At 42.6% G+C, this 17,111-nt stretch overlaps 1 protein-coding gene across 1 annotated transcript in view; it reads left to right on the top strand.

The window, feature by feature from the left end:
- The first annotated feature begins 268 nt into the window (after positions 1-268).
- The window catches only part of COL17A1 (collagen type XVII alpha 1 chain), a 42,659-nt gene continuing 25,816 nt past the window's right edge, over positions 269-17,111 (top strand). Inside the window, exons 1-13 of the mRNA XM_071812120.1 lie at positions 269-528; positions 5,040-5,105; positions 5,835-5,879; positions 6,644-6,742; positions 9,078-9,215; positions 9,572-9,619; positions 10,535-10,570; positions 12,187-12,234; positions 12,609-12,752; positions 13,718-13,861; positions 14,610-14,681; positions 15,659-15,730; positions 16,093-16,158. Of these exons, the coding sequence (XP_071668221.1) occupies positions 5,051-5,105; positions 5,835-5,879; positions 6,644-6,742; positions 9,078-9,215; positions 9,572-9,619; positions 10,535-10,570; positions 12,187-12,234; positions 12,609-12,752; positions 13,718-13,861; positions 14,610-14,681; positions 15,659-15,730; positions 16,093-16,158 (967 nt within the window). The 5' untranslated portion in view covers positions 269-528; positions 5,040-5,050. The remainder of the gene's footprint in view (positions 529-5,039; positions 5,106-5,834; positions 5,880-6,643; positions 6,743-9,077; positions 9,216-9,571; positions 9,620-10,534; positions 10,571-12,186; positions 12,235-12,608; positions 12,753-13,717; positions 13,862-14,609; positions 14,682-15,658; positions 15,731-16,092; positions 16,159-17,111) is intronic.

Genomic DNA, 17,111 nt, shown 5'->3' with positions numbered 1-17,111 from the left:
CTTCCTCCATGCAGGGATGAAGTTATGCTTCATAAATACCTGTCTGGCTAAAGGTTTGCAGAGACATCAGCAGGTGCTATACATAACAGATCTGATCATGTATCAGAAAGCACTGCCATAACAGTTCATTTTCCCCGACATAAACCGTCACACCTTTGTCCGTCTGGGATCTAAATAGTTAATCTACCTGAGCAAATAGGTAGGAGCGTTTTTGCTTTCAATAAAGTTTGATTCCTGGAGGCAGATCTTTTTTTCCAGTGAGTGTCAGATAATTGGAAGGGTAGGGTGAGGCAGGAAACCACGACACGCCTTTGTTGGAACTTGTTTAAGAGCACGGGAATAGAAAAGCAGAAGAAGGGCGAGAATAAAACATGTTAAATAAAGAAGAGGTGAACATTATTGGATGATCACTCAGATTCCACACACCTTTGGAAGGACATGGTATAAAGTGTAGTTGGCACATTTTGGTAGAAAGGAAACGGTTGAGGAGAAAAACAAATTTACAGTTCTGTAACCAAAGCACTTCAGGTAAGTGGCATTACTGAAGAAAAAAAAGTAGCCTGTATTTTCTCTCTTCCAGATTGCTTGCAGAACAAGGCTGTATTCTCAGGCATAATAGAGGAAGTTTTAATTTTTTCTGTGGTGAATACAATGTAAAAATGAGATAGTGTAAGAGCTGGGTCATGTTGGTTTTGTGTTTGTCAGTGAATATAGATCTTTTAAAATGAGTATGAAGTAAAAGGAGAATACCTGCTGAGAGATAAGAAACGTGAAGACAAGGTCTGGGTACATTTTTAATGGATTTTGTGAAACTGCTGTGCAAATAGATAGTTTAGCTGAGTGTTCCCTGTTCCGTAAGGATACCAGCATGGTGAAATGCAGAACATCTGTTGGCTGTTTTTTAAAATCGAGCGGGTCTGAAATGTGCTGGAGGAATAATGATTGTAACTTGAAGCTTCAGATAGGTGCAGGGTGCAATATTAAGGAATTGATCTGTAGTCCTTACAATGCCTGAACTGCTTCTGAGTAGAAGTTTGTGTTGCCATGGACAAGCTTTGCTTTGTCTTGGACAAGTGGGTTTATTTATCAGCAGTGACTCATTGATTATGGAGTTGAGGCCACATTTTTGTCATAGAAGATTAGGAGGCACTGTGAGGTGGTTTTGAAGCTTTGTCACAAAAAGTCGGAAAAATCTAATTTCAGAATCAGTTTGAATCCTTCCTGCCAGCAGGTCTAGCAATTTGAACATAGTGGCATAAGGTAAAAGACTGGTCTTCTTTTTCTGCCTTTGGACTGATTTGTAGAGGGACTTGAGGGAAGTTACTTGTCCTTCTGTGACTAGTTCATCTGTGAAATGGTGACAGCAGCACTTTGCTGTTCTGCAAATCTTCCTTGTATAAACCCAGATTGTTTGTTTCCCTTTCTGTGCCAGAAGTGAGAAGCTTGTGCAGGTCAGAATGGCCTTGCTTTGGCCTGTTTCTCTTTGGGCAGCACTATTAAGTAGGCATGGTGAGGACACATTTCAAAAATGTGTTCTGGCAGTGTGAAGTCTGGGCAGTGCTCCTGCTTATGCTCTGGGAAATGAGCACATATTGGTGTCAAAAAAGCCAGGACAGGCTGTGGCCAGAGCAGGATTTGGTTCCTACAGATTTGGTTGGGAATCTAACCTGCTTTCCTGGCATTAGCATCATTTCAGTGAGCCTAAAAATGAGCAGATTTGGAATGATGATTTGTTTGATTAATTTCTGTCTGTGTTGATTATGGTAGAATAACTGAAAAGGAACAGATTTTAAAGCAGAATGAGAAGGTCAGATTCCTAGACTGTGGGGTAAAAGATAGATAAGGGGGCATTTTTTAACCAGTTCTGTTAGTACCTGTACAGTGGTACCTGAAAGTCTTGATTAAGAGGAAGGGACACCTTAAGAGACATTTGATATGATGGGAGCCATGGCATTTGCTTTTAACATAGTCAGTGACATGATTTGGCAGCATCTACTGAGCCTCGCAGTATTCATGATCAAAAGGTTTCACTTGGATTAAATATTACTAATCTCAGCACCTGCTAGTGCTTCTTTCTGCTAATGGAGTGTCTCACAGCAGGGGCCATATTAATGGAGGGAAGAGAGAACCGAAAGGACATGCTGTGAGAGCATAACAGCATTCTGACATGAAAACTGGAAGGACGTTGTGGAGGGATAAAAGAATCTGAAACGTGCCTGCTTTCATTTTCCCATTGAACTATGACTTTGCGACTATTCCCTTCGCCTTTGAAAAATCTCTGTAATAAACGTTATTACCATTGCACACAATACCTAACTCCTAAAATAATAAGAGAGGTTTGAATGTCCCATCTTAGATCGGCTTTGCATCCTTGCCAGTGTGCTGCACTGCAGTCAACCAAACAGGGGTGCAGGAGGTACCTGGCAGCATTGGGCTAGTTTGGGAAGCACAGCTCTAAGCAAGCCTTCCAAAGCTGGGCAGCTATTACTATCCTGCTTTTCAGTGCTGTACATAGAGAAGTAATGCATGGTGGTGCTAGACCTCTCCTGGTTCCTAGTGCCATTAAGGTCTGCAAGTTCCCTGTTTTTGTGGGTGCCATGAGTGCACTACAACCCCTGAGCTTATAGTAAAGGGGCCAGGGATTGCCCCATCCTATGCTGCCTGTGCTGTTTGAGAGTGATTCCGCTACACAAGTTCGTGCTTGTTGCTCAGAGATGATTGCAGGTGGCTTCTCTGATTCAACAGCGCTATTGCTTTGCCACAGACATAGCCCACAGCTATGTCTTTGTGAATCCAGATAGGAGCTGGTGAGATGAGTGAGTCCTGGCAGATGATGGAAATCCAGCTCACTCAGCCTGCTGGAGCCTGGGCTGGCTTTTGCACTCAGGTGGCAAACACACATGCAACGTAGATCAAAATGCACAAAGGGCTTGGGGCTTGGCTGTGGCGTGTGTGGCTCCAAAGATTTGGTTTAAGCTCTTCTTATTCTTTTTTGGATTGGTATAAAAGCAAGAGATTTCCCTTTCTCAGTGAAAGGCAAAGATGCAGAAGATGCTTTCACTCCGTGGTGCTGTGTGGCTGCTTCCAGCATCCATTACCAGCACTGTTGCCCAACAGCAGAAAGGAAGTTGAGTTCTGGGGCTACAAAGCAGTAGGAAAGCAGTTTCCAAGTATAAACCTGTGTACCCTGCCAAAAACGCCGTCAGAGCCAACAGTGCTGACATCTAGACAACAGCTTCCAGCATCTGTTTTTAGGATAGGAGCTTCAAAGATGCTTCCACTGTTGATGCAATAAAGAAGAGTAGCAGAGATACTGTCTTTCTTTGGAGTGAATCACCAGGGACCCTTCCCTTGCAGGGGACTGTCATCCTGCTGGAGGAGGACCTCTCCAAATGCGTATAGCTCTGGTCTTGTATATGCCTTGGAATCAGTGCCCTGGATAATCGCTTGGAAATCCCCAGCATGAGCAAGCACTGTAAGGGCTGGGTAATACCCTGCCACCAAAGTTGTGTGAGGACTTGGATGTGGCTTGAGGAACCCCATTTTCAGGGCTGTTTAGCCATGCTCAGTGTCTGAGGTGCTGACAGTGATGGCTGTGGACACTGTGGGTGTTCTCTGCAAAGTTCAGCTGAGTGTGTGATAAGAGGCTAAAGTGGCTTGACTGATAGTGTGTCTTTTACACTCAAATTGTTCCTCTCCAGCTCGGGGAACAGCAGGAGCTGCTCAAAGACAGAGCTGAATCTGAACTTCAGATATGCCTGCAGATTCTGTGCTTCATCCTGCCTTGTGTCTTTGTTTATGATTGGGCAGTACAGATGTAACGTTGATGAGGCTACTTGGTAGACACTTTGCAGAAGGGTAAGTGGATTCATGAGGATCAAACTCAAATGGTAGCTGAATTGGAGAGCAGAGTCTTGGGTTCTGCCTCAAGCTCTAAAACTCAGAAGGAATTTTGCCCAAAACTTTACTTTTTTTAGACTCAGCCTGTTAAGTGTGTAGCTTTTGGTACAGCCGGGCCTTCAGTTTTAAGGAGTTTTCAAATGCAGTGGGGAGTTTTTGGCTATTATCATCTTGTGCGCAAATTAAAATATCTTCTTTGTCATTGTTTGCACCTGCACGAGATGAAATGTTCTTAGAGAAACTAGCAGTAAGCAACTATTTCCTTCTGAAATAAGTGGTTTCCCTTCTAGCTGATGTTTCTGTTCCACAATCACAACATTTCTTTGTGGTATTCCTGCCTTGGCAGACAGTCAGAGATTGTAATTTTGACTAGAGAAGGATCCAAGTCATGAAGAAGAGTTACACAGCATTCACAGCAGTAATTCCAGTGATACTGTGTAGACTGACCTGAGCTGGTATTAGATCAGATTCCACAGCTGCAGACAGCACCTCCAAATCTTCTCTGCTCTGTCTGTAAAGATAATGCACTTGCTACCTTAAGTTCCTTGCTGCTGAAAATAGGTAGTTTAAAGGTATTTCCAGTGCTTTTCTGCTTCACTAAACTCAGTGTTGAGGCTTTAGCATCAGTATACTCAGAGAATGCACAGCATTACTGTCCAAAGTGCAACAGTATCTCTGCTTAGTTTTTTCTGACACTATTGCCATGGTGCAGGGAGCTTCATCTCCAATTGCCTGCATTTCTAATCCTCTACTGTTGAGTCCTGCCCAGAACAGATGTGTGGGAGTGGTGTTTGGATCCTGTGGTTGTGGTCAAGCCTTTATAGGGGTGCAGCTGGAGACCATATCGTAGTGCCACAAGGTCTTGATATAAATCCAGATCTGAACTTCTCCAGCACTGAGCAGATTTTCTTGAGTTACCTCTATCTCTGCTTCACTGTGCAGCATTCAGTTTTGTAGGCAAGTGGTGCTGGTCTATTAGTAATGCTCACATGGCTCTGGAAAGGCACTGTAAACTCCCTGGCACAGATGTCTTCCAGGCAGTCTAATCCCAAGCTGAAGGGAGAAAAGTAGGGAGCTGTCGTTATCTCCGGCTTACTATTCACAGAGCTCTGAGTGCAATCTCTCTGCTTTCCCTGCAGGTGGCAATGGTATGGATTCTGTAACAAAGAAAACGAGGCAAGAAGGATCAGAAGTTACTGAAAGACGTAAGGAGAACATTTTTTATTTTTATGTCACACACCAAACATCCCAGAAGCAGATGCCCAGTTTTGTAAGGGATTGAATGCTGATCAGAGGTCCCAAACTAGATCCTGCACCTGTCCCTTGTCTCTGTTGAAGTCAGAAAAACGAAATCAATGAACCAAGATCAGACATTTAGAGACGTAGCATGACCTGATTGTTTAACGACAGATGATTGCCATGTGGTAACACTTGTAGCCAGTAGTGCACACATTCGGATTCTCCTCCTTCATCTGATATCAATGTCCTGTATGGCTTAGAAAATGTTCTTTAGGTATCTTTTTTGGCCATGTGTAAAACAGAGGGTAAGTTTACTGCTAGCATTGCAGGAGTTAACTATTAGGAAGCTAGTAAGGGATCTGACCATGGGCTTTGCTGTTACAGCAATGGCTGTGGTTTAGAAGTGCCTGAAAGTAATAATACTTCAAGATTTTACAGAGATTTTGTACAGAAAAAGTATTTCGTTGCACTGATGTTCTTCATTACTGTAGAGTTAGAAAGTCCTGCAAACTAACACACAGCATTGTGTGCTAATGTGACTGCAGCCCCCAGGCACTGTAGTCTTAAGGGACTTTTCTTTAAATGAGTTAATGATCTTTGAATGAGTCATGTTTTTCCATGGAAATTAAGTAGAACATTGATCTTATTTGGCTATATTAACATGTCATTACTTCTGCACCCTTTTCTTTCCTCAGTTATTACAGAGACTGTGACTACAAGACTGACGTCCTTACCACCCAGTAAGTAATTGTTGGTCATTACATTACTTCTGCCAGTGTTCTTTGCCCCTCCATGCTATTTGACTGCATTATTTTCAGAAATGCCTCTCCCAAAATACTTGTTAGTGGAGAGAAGGAGCGGTATGTGGGGAACCGTGTGGGTGTTGTCAGAAACAAAGCTGCGCAATTAACTAATACTGGTAGACCAGACTGTCCAAGGGCTAATGCCCAGATAAACGGTCTCCAGTGCTGACTGTGTCTTTGGGACAAGGGTCAAAAGTGATGGGTCTGTAACCGCTGGTGGGGCTGCAGCATATTCCTCTGTCATCTTACCCAGTTTACAACAGGAAGTAAATATTTTTTGGTAATAGCAGATGTCATGGGTGATTTCTACCTCTGTACAACAGGTAGGGAAGAATCTTCCATGCTCTTTACACCACCATGGTCATGATTAGTTTGCTGCAGCTGGGGTGGAAAGGACTCACACCATCTCATTTATGATGAGGGTTAACAGGAGAATCCTTCAGTCCATTTATGGATCAGAACTTAACTACAGACCTGCTGGGTCTGCAGTGTGAATGCTTATTTGCTCTGCCAAGACACTTGTCTGCAGTTCTGATATCTCACCAGACATGAAGGTTTGCTTGTAGCTGAGTGTGAGGACAGTGTTGGTTACCTCCTGCCTTGACTTGCAGTGTCCTTACTCTTCTCATATTTTACCCTTCTCATCTTTAATCCTCTTGTATTTTACCCCAAATGTCTCATTTTGTGCTCATCTCTTCCAGAAGGAGGAAGCAGCAGTGGGCTTAAAACTTCATCCCACACTGGAGGGAGCGGAGTGGAAAAGAGATCTTACACCCCTGGGAGCAGTTATGCGACCTCAAGTAAGGAATGAAGACATTGCACAGTGACAAAACAGAGAGTAAAGGCAGAATAAATGGTCTGGGGAGAGATTCAGGCCGGGGAAGTAGGATGAGACAGAGGTAAGGAAAACAGGGTTTATGGAAGTAGAAATGGCAAATAATCAAAGCAAAGATATTCCTTCCCTAAAGTTGGGTGTGAGGATGGGTGAGTAAATAGCAGAATTCCCATTCTCCACAGGCAAAATTTGATTTCGGGAGAACAACAACAAAAAATGCCATTCCCACTGTTAATTCATTCAGAAAACAGATTTCCCATCTTTCACAGAATCACAGAATATTGGGAATTGGAAGGGACCTCAAAAGATCACCCAGTCCAATCCCCCTGCCGGAGCAGGAACACTTAGATGATTCAACACAGGAAGGTGTCCAGGCAGGTTTTGAATGTCTCCAGAGTAGGAGACTCCACAACCCCGCTGGGCAGCCTGTTCCAGTGCTCTGCTTCCCTCACTGAGAAGAAGTTTTTTCTCAAATTTAAGTGGAACCTCTTGTGTTCCAATTTGAACCCATTACCCCTTGTCCTACCATTGGCTGTCACGTAGAAGAGCCTGGCTCCATCCTCGTGACACTCACCCATTATATATTTGTAAACATTAATGAGGTCACCCCTCAGTCTCCTCTTCTCCAAGCTAAAGAGCCCCAGCTCCCTCAGCCTTTCCTCATAACGAAGATGCTCCACTCCCTTAATCATCTTTGTTGCCCTTTGTTGATTTCCAAATCACAATCTTTCTGATCGTTTTACTTCAAAAGTCAGTTTTGATTAATCTTGATGAGGATAGAATATTATTAAAGAATTTCCTAGAAAATATTTTCTTGTGTGTGGGCATACATAGCTTTAGCACTTTGAAGAGTCTGCCTAAATCAGTGTGTGCTGTCTACTCCTCAACAAAGGGCTCTTCTCTCAGTGCGTTCTTTGTCCAGCTGTTAGATTGTCATAGCAAAGGTTTCTGAAGAATAAGCTTCCTAGCCAGGTTTCTGGCATACCCCTCTCTGTCCCCAGGAGGACAGACTTTATCGCTGTAGAAAATACTCTCTGTGCTCCAAAGAACTGACAAACGAAAGGGAGTAAAGTGCCGTTTGGAAGCTCAACAGGAGAATTAACCTTACACAGTAGGTCTAACGGACACTTCCATATCAATTAAAGGCCAGAGTGTGGAATCACTTTGCCTCATGGCAGATGTGAAGTAACTGCAGTGAAATGTCAGTCTGATTGGACTGGCACCAGTCTGAGAACTGAACCCAGCCCTGAAAACTCAGACAACTCTGCAGGATTGCCATCTTCCTTCTTATTTCTTTTCAGTGTGTGGAGATAGAGAAAAGAATCTGAACTTCAGAGATAATGAGTTCTTGAAGTTTCACAGAGTATTTTCTAATCTCTGCTTTCTCACTTGGTTTGCAGAATGCCTCTGACAGAGGCCTACTTGTCACAGTGGTTCTTTCTACTGAATTAAGTGGAAAAGTTTCAGAACAAAACAGGTCCTTGTAGAGGAGAAAGTTGTCAAGAAAACACTGTTGATATCACAAGGGCACGTTCTTTTTGCAGGAATGGGTAAACAATATCCAGTCTGATCCTACTGATCAGTGTGAATATGTTGCATTTTATCAGAGGGCTCTGACCATACTCCAGCATTAGATTTCATACGAGAGTACGAACATGCTAGTTGTGGCTGCTCACTTCTTTTTCCACAACACAGATGTGAATTAGGAGGGAAATCCTTTCCTCTATCTAAATATAGCAGCCCCTAATAACCTTCAGGCTGTCTCGGGCCTGACACGCACATCAATCACTTCTCCAGGAAATGGACTGACTAAGGCATGACTAAGTGGGAGTGTGGATGGTTGCTTTGGAAGGGGACTCACCTCTGCTTTCCCTTGTCTCATGAATTGAATCCTTCAGCACTTTGAGTTTGGCTTAACAGTCTCCCAGTTTTTGTGGCCTGTGTCATATAACACTGGAGTTTATAGGTGGATCTATATCCAGACCTAAATGCAACACCATCTGATTCATTGCTGCTCAGGGGAGATGGCTCATTCATCCCCCTAGGCCAAAACCTGCTGTCATATGTATCATGGACAACATTTGTTTTGAAACCACGAAGATAACCAATACTCTTCTCTGCAATGAATGCTGAGGACACCTGAGTTAGACCCAAATAAAATTATTTCCCTTCTCTAATTGTGAGGTACCAATGCAAATTCGTCCAGCTCAGAAGATGGTAACATAAAGCACCTAGGCTATCCAGAGTGTACATCCATGGCATATATTCAGTTTGCTGAGCATGTTTTGTTTTACCTATAGGTGGAAGTGGTAGATTGAATTCGTCATCATCATCCTCTGGCTACAGACAAACCCAGTCTCCCAGCTCTACTCTTACCAAATCTCCTGGCTCAACATTTGAAAGAAAAACCTACATCAGCCGCCATGCAACATATGAAGGTATCACAGGACATGCCATCGAAAAGAGGCAGTGTGTAGTGCACTCTGAGGTCACAGTAATGCAGGATTGTCCCAAATGGCACAAAAATTCCATTGTGGTTTTGTTAGGAAATAAGTCACCCAGGACACATTTTAATAGTTGTGTCTTATTTAGAGTAATGCTCATTCCTAAAAGGAGTTACGGCGTATTTTTATTGAAAGACATTAGAAGCTCTTTTCTGTAATCCTGAATAGCTCTTTTTTTAATGGAAATGTTTGTTATCCACTGGGATTAGACAATTATCAGGAAGACATATTTTGAAAGCTTTTAAATATCTTGTGCAAAGTATTAATGAACACCTTTCTGTTCCTTGCAGGGAGCTCCAGTGCCAACTCTTCTCCTGAGTTCCCCAGAAAAGAGTTCGGTATGTTCTTTTTAGAGCTGTTCCTCTGAACTTTATGGCATGTGAGCTGATGTCTACAACGGTGTTTTGCGTTTTACTGTGTCTTGCTCTGTGTTGGGCAGCCAGTGCATCTCCATGACTTCAGAGGAGTTATTTGGGATTTATATTAACAGCTGACAGCAGGGTTCCTAGCTGATACATATTCAAATGGAAGGTACATACAGTATATCTGCTACACTCAACTGCTTTTGTGCCTCTCCCCTTGTGGCGCAGGACATGGACAGGAGAACATAGACATGGGATGCTTCATAACATTTCACCCCAACCCCATAGCTGGAGGAAGAGCCCCAAGCAAGAAAGCCTAGAATCTTAGGATTCTGAACCATTGCTACTTACCCAGTAGCTCTTTTCTAGGCTTCAGTATGTTTATATGGAAAGATGAACTGGCTGTCAAGTGATATATTTGCACTGAAGATTGTTAGCAGGTATGAGCTTGCTGTGTCCAAACTCTGAGTTGCTGGTTTTACTCAGTGCAGCCAGTGAAACAATATGATCAGGCCATCTTTTTGGCCCAGAGAGGAGGCAGGGTTTCAGAGTGTCCCACCTTGGTAGGTGGGATAAACAGTCCTATTAATTTCCTTCTGACTTATTGAAATGGGAGATCACCGTCTATGAACAACATTTATGTGTACAAAAACAAACAGCAAACAGCAGTTGGTCCAGAAATGCTAAAGGTGCTACTTATTCTTTAAGATGCCTCATGATCTAGGAGAGGCCTGGTAAAAACTCTAAGGGTTCAGTTCCTCTAGCTGTGCCATTAGGTAAAGGAGGTTACCGTTTGAATCTGAGCACTCTGACCAAGATCCATGTGATCATTCTTAGATATGTCACAGGCAGTAAAGCCTGATATTGCTTTTCTCTCATTGCTGTTCACAGCATCTGCTGCTACGAGAGGGAGAAGCCAAAGTCGAGGTGAGTGATACCATTCTTTTACTAACCTTTGTTTTCTTCAGTATGATTCAGAGTGTGTTTCCCTAGCTGGAATCAACCAGTTTAAGTGTAGAGTAGTCAGATGAGCTACATGGATTTACATCAATGCGGATGTGAACAATATATGTGTAAGCAATTGCTTAAACAAGCTTGGTGTAAAATTTGACCCTAATGAAGTTCATGGTGATTTGGACTGTGTCAGAAAGGAGGATCTGCTTGGGGATATGGACATCAGGAGGCATAGGACACAGGCTTCCATTTTGCCTGTTCACTGCTGTAAACTCAGTCCATCCATGTTCTGTGACCTTTCTCTGTGACGTTTACACTGATCGTATTCATGTTCCTCCTACTGCGATCTGTTTTACAAACCATAAGACCATATCCTGAAATGATCTCATGCTGTTAGTGAGGAGATGGTGAGAAATTTATGATCTTGCTGTGGTCTGTTTAGGCAGCTCACTGTAACACTCTGCATTGTTTAAATCATTCAGCTCCTCTAATAATTTATTAACAGCATTGCAGAAAGCATGATTAAATTGCTCTGTAAGAGTATAATAAATGTTCTCAGTTGCTTGAAGAGGAAACTATAATGTCACTTTATCCAAGTTAATTTTAGCAGTAGATATAAATCAAAGTGTCCTCTTGCACACTCCTTTTGGCGAGTGTCACAGTTACCAATTATTCTACCTCAGATCGTCACAGTCTCCTCTAGCACACTACATACCTGAGCTCCCAGCAGAACCAGGCCATACATAACAAAACAGACACCAGAGAATCAACTCCAGCCTCTCATATTACTTCAGAAAATAATTCAAATCAATCAGCTTCTCCACATGAATGCCAGAACTCATGTTTCTTGTATAGTGCCTGCACTGTCAGATTTCATCTTGAGAAGCATGTATCACACATCCTGGCTGGCCAGTTTACTTGTGGGTAGCAACCTTAAAGGCTTGTCCTAACCAAATCACATTAACTCTATAGTCTCCTGTGCTGGAGAGTAAAAGTCAGTAATAAAACTGAGTACCTGGTGAGAATGTTGGCTTAAAACTGACGTGGTTACATTCAGTGAGCCAAAAGAGAAGCCAACAGGTTGTGAGAGACTAAATCGTACAACCCACAGTAGAGATGACAGTGTGAATTTTACCCAAGAATTAGCAGGTAATTTGTGTATTTTGTAAACTTCTTTTGGCTCTCTAGGTTTTTGTCCAGAAGGATGATGATGATAATAATAATAGTAATAATAATAATAATGATAATAATAGTGATGAGTGGGAATATCAGTATGATTGATGACTGCATAATTAGGCCTTCTGTGTGTCTGGTAATAACAATGCTATTTGCTTCAATAGAGGCCCTCAATTAGTAAAATATACCTCTCTAGAATTAAAAGTAGTAAAGTGTGACCCCCAAAGAAAAAGTCACCCAAACCAATTTACAAGCAGTTCACATGGGCCTTGAGTGCTACTCAAATCAAACAGTAAGGCAGCAAGATGGAACACAGACAGCAAGAAAGAAGGAATTCACTTCAGCATAAAGATTCATTCCAAGCCCAGGGCACAAATGAATCTCACTCCATTATTTGCTTTTTCTCTTCCCAGAGAGTGAAATACGAGTCCGACTGCAGAGTGCATCTCCCTCTGGCAGATGTAAGTGCCATGGCCTTTATTCCAGGGGGATCAGGTATAAGATAGAGGGTGTTGCTGCTCTGGGTATGTCTGCAGTGGCTCTGGGACCCAATCTTCACGACGACAGATAACAGCACCTCATTCTTTTTTAAGAACATTCATATGTCTCGTGTTTCTGAACAAGGAAGCATGCTGTGGTCTTCCAAGGATGGAGTTGTACTTAGTCCCAGAAATGTGACTCTGAAGCTTTGTTATTAAGTAGGTGTCTCCCCTAGAAAGTACAACTCCAGAGACAGCCACAGGTAAATTCCACTGCATGGTTTAGCCATGGCAAGATTACAGATCAATGAAACAATGGCTTTTGGGTGAATCTGGACATTTGCTTTTCCTGCCAGGGACAGAGTTGGATGATGTGAAACGTTTGCTGAAAGGAAGTCGATCAGCCAGCTGCAGCCCTACTCGATCACCATCAAGTACCCTCCCAATACCGAAAAAGGCTGTGGTGGAGACAAAGCTGGTTACTGAGAGCTCTCAGTCAGGTACTTATCAGAGGATGGTTAGTAGTGCTGGAGCAATTACAAAGATTATTTGCCATAAAAATACCCAGTTGCTAAGAATGTCTGAGTAAGAATACATGGTCTCTCTCCCAGATAGTGGTGGCAATACAGAAAAAGGGTCAGAACGCTGGAAGACTGTTCCAGACGTTGGCCTAACAAGAACCATCTTGGGTAGCTTTTCAGTGACTTGTTTAATTTCCATAAAAATGAGCCAGTTCCTGCTACCACCAGCTTTAATTCGGAGGTGCTTCTATCAGGGACACGAGCTCTAAGCAAGCACATCTTAGAGCCGTTTGATCTCTTATCTCCAAGTAAGATGGAGATAGCACTGAGGACAACATTTGGGTTAGTGCTAGATTTATTGGATGCACCACATGGTTCAGAGATCAGTAGAACCAGATAATAATGGAAATGGTACTTAAAATACTATACGCAGCTTTTATCATTTATTAGCCTCACCAGAGTGCTTGAGGCAGTGGTATTCACATTAACTCCATTGTCCTCTACCAGTACCTAGGAACAAAAAATACCTTTTTACTTTAACAAGACTCTAAAACTGGGAATTTTTGACCAATACACCAGAGCCACGTGTGGGAAGCAAAACTCATTCCATGGCCCAGGATGATTTATTAACAGAATGGCAGACAAAAGTGGTTTATTCTGGTATCATAGCATCTGCAAGCGGTGAAATCTCTTCAGGTTGTTTTGTGAATGATCATGCTGTCAGGTCAATCTTTATTCCTTTGGTTAAAATTCAAGTGGGCTGTAATGAGCTGGCATTTGAGATCAGTTATACCTTGTTAACCTGCAGTCATTGTGTTGACTCGACGAGGGTAATTGAAATTTGAAGCAGACAAAGTTGTTTGCCATGTAAACCTGCAATGTGTGCTAAGCCACAAACCTGGTCTCACTGAAAACCACTTCTGTTTGTTTGGGTTTTTTTACAGTGTCAGGAACATATGATACAACCATACTGAATACTGCCCTCCCTTCCTACATGTGGTCCTCCACTCTGCCTGCTGGATCTTCCCTTGGTGGATACCACAACAGCTCTTCCTTGATCAATGCCATGTCTCACTCTACAGGATCAGGTATGCTCCCTGGAGCACCCAGGCCTGAAGTATGTAACTCTATACAGAAACTGGGTCAAGAGCAGTGATTTTTTTGTACAGCAAGAACTAAAAAGATGGAAGAATTGAGGTGGCAGGGCATATGCTTGAATTTTCTTTAGTTTTCTGTAACTTCTACACTGACTGTATTTGAAAATCCTTCTTTGTGAGAATCTATTGTCAGATTCTGTTTGACAGATCTACTGCCTGATCTGTCACTAAGCTATGATGCTAGCTTAACCAATAAGGTCAGGCTCACATTGGCTATTAAAACTAATTTTAGACTCTAGTTGTCATTGGATTATCCCATGTAAGAACAACTGGACCTAACCCTTCAGTCCTTATACTCTAAAGATGTAATCAATAATTGCTGAGTGTGCTTATACCTTGTGAGGGCCACTTCTGAATGCCAGGGATGCTGCATTTCCCAGCTGCAGAGAAAAACCACAGGTAGCGTTATGATAGCATACTATTAAAAAGCTTTGCTTTCTCACACTATCTCATGACTGCAACTTGTCTGATGTAGGATTTTCACCCCTTTATCTGTTCAGTAAAAGAGTAGGTTTTTGCCACAATTTTCAAGATTTTTCCTCTGTGCAATTATTGAGCATTTTCACTACATCCATTTCTAAGTGACTCTGACTTAATTTCTGTGACTGTGCCACTGACCTTCGGGTGCTGAATTTCTGATTCCAGAGAAGTAATAACATTTTATTTCCTCTTTTTGCAGTTTTTGGTGTTCCAAATAACCTGGCTCCCAGCAATCATACTCTGAACGCAGGCCTGAGTACCTCCTCTACAGGTCAGATTTTTCTCTTCTTGCCTTCGCACTTCAACAGCACCGCAGTCCTGGCAGACATGCACAATGAAACAATACCTGTATCACTCTGTTTCTCTCCTGTTCCTCCTCACGGTGTCAGCAGCTAATTCTGAGTTAGCTCTGTATAGCCGGTATTAGATCCTGACTATTTTTGTCTGGAGGGCAGGGAAAACTAGAGATTTGCCAAGGAGAGTAATTTATCTTTTGAAAGACAGCGGTTAGGCCAGCCTATTTTTTCCCTAGAACAACTCAGGGTAATGCCTTAAAATTAAGCTTACGTGTCCTAATCCATAAAGCCCCACTGCTCCTCCGTCAGTTTTCCCTGTTATTTTTCTTTGCTTCACGTGGCTCATGGCTTCTGGCAGACTCTTCAGTGTCACTGAACCTCTTCTCTTCCTTTCACAATCACACACACGATGTCCACACAGCACAGTGCTGGCATGCAGGGTCTCTGACAGGGCCTGCAAAGATAGCAGGGTGCATGAGAGCAGTCTGTACACTGCACTAATATTGCCACACTGATTCTGGCACCAAAGGTACCACTTTCCAAGCTGTTTGCTTCTCTCTGGACAGTACTTTGATATATATAGTGCGCAGTTATCGCCTTAAATTTTGTTTAGTCAGACCAAGCCAGTTTTCTGAATTTACATTTTTCCCAAGTTGTCCCACCTGCAGAAATGTCCATGCAGCCATGAGAGCAGCCTTGCAATCTAAATTGAGATGTTTTAAACTGGTCACCATTATTGTTCTGGGCCATCGATAACTTGTACAGCAAAATGATCTAAGGAAAAAACATTTTGTAAGGAAGATCTTGCTTGGGCCTGTGATGATTCCAGGTAGCTGGTGAAATTTCTTGGGAGAAATTGTTATTATTGTCCTTGGTTTTGTTTTGTTTTATCCAGAATATCACCTGCACTGCAAGACTCCTATAACCCCCATTGCAATGTTTTTCTTTGCAGTGTTTGGAGTTCAAAACAACCTGTCTCCAAGCTCTTCAGCTGTGACCCAGAATGCTACTGCAGCCTCCGCAGGTCAGCAACAATTTGAAGCTAGAGAAAGTGTGAAGGTCTTGAGCATGTGCTGCCTTCTCCCACCTTTTCTATAGTGACCATAAAGTACATATTGACAGAGAGTTGCTCATTACCATCTTCTTGTGTGGAGCAGTGTGGTATGAGGGGATATCGAGGAATGTTTCCTCTGCTTTACATGTGCAGGAACTCCCAGTGCCTATGTAAGCACCAGAGATGTGCTTGCTGGGGAAGCCCTTGCTTGTTTGAGTTGTCCCAGGTACCCTGAATGACAAGATTTTTAAAATGCTGTGCAGCCCAAGGTTGGTGTGTGTAGATGCCATGTTAGCCTTCATCTCTTTCATTCTCAGTTTTCTTCATTGCAGCATATGGGCTGAAGAACACTTCTCAGAGCAACACCATGACCAGTACGAGTGTTTCTGCTTCAGCAGGTGAGTGTGTCAGTGGCAGTTGTTTAGGCATGGCCTTGTACAAGCATATAATGATAAAAATGACCTAGAGATTAAGCCAGCTGAGTGATACTAATACCTGGCTCCTCAGGAGCATGACTTGTCACTAGCCAAGTCTCCCACCGGTACCTTTTTGGAAAGAAAGCAAATGAGCCAGAAGCTAAGAATGAGGAAATAAGCTGGTTTGATTCACATCTTCCCCACTTTGTGGTAACTTGGAAGATTCAATTGCAACTATTTCTGGTCAACAAGCAGGTAACTGGATAGAAGATCACACACATGAAATTGTGCTTCATTTGAAGCCAAGACATTTGCAAGGTTACTCTCAAACATCGTTTTGCAGTAATACCAGCCTCAACCACTCAGAAATCAAGGAATTAACTTATACATGATCAGGTAGGTTTTTTTAATGAGAGAAGCTGAGGTCTTTCTACTGGCCTGTCATCTTTGAATGGTTGGGATTAATGTTTTCCAGATTTTTTCTGCAACTCCGAGAACTAGAAATTAGTCCTTTATTTTTTGTGTGAGGGAAGCCAAGTTTCTTTAGTAATGCGAAGATTCCCAAAGATGAGACTTAAAAACAGTTGTAAATAACACGGAAGTTGTGATAACATTTCTAATGCAGATTTACTCCAGGTTTGTGCTAGAGCAATGGAATAATACCATTCTTGTTATCTTGATTTTCAATGCTGTGTCAGTTTGTGTGCAAATTTAGGTTTGTACACCATTCCAGGCATGCTTGATACGAAGGGTGACCACACCTATGTTTTTGAGCCTTGTTTGGCCTGTGCCCACCCTCCATAAGCTACAGTTCAATGCCTCATAACCGTGTCTGGCCCCTAAGGATATGGAATGCTTTGTGCTTGACAGGGTAGTTCTGCTAAAGATGCTCCTCAGCTTGAGCTGTGCTGGCTCTGATGACCTTTGAATGTCTC

This window comes from Patagioenas fasciata, chromosome 8 (genome assembly GCF_037038585.1).
Source record: "Patagioenas fasciata isolate bPatFas1 chromosome 8, bPatFas1.hap1, whole genome shotgun sequence".
NCBI lineage: Eukaryota > Metazoa > Chordata > Aves > Columbiformes > Columbidae > Patagioenas > Patagioenas fasciata.
This window is presented reverse-complemented; position numbering and strand designations above follow the sequence as displayed.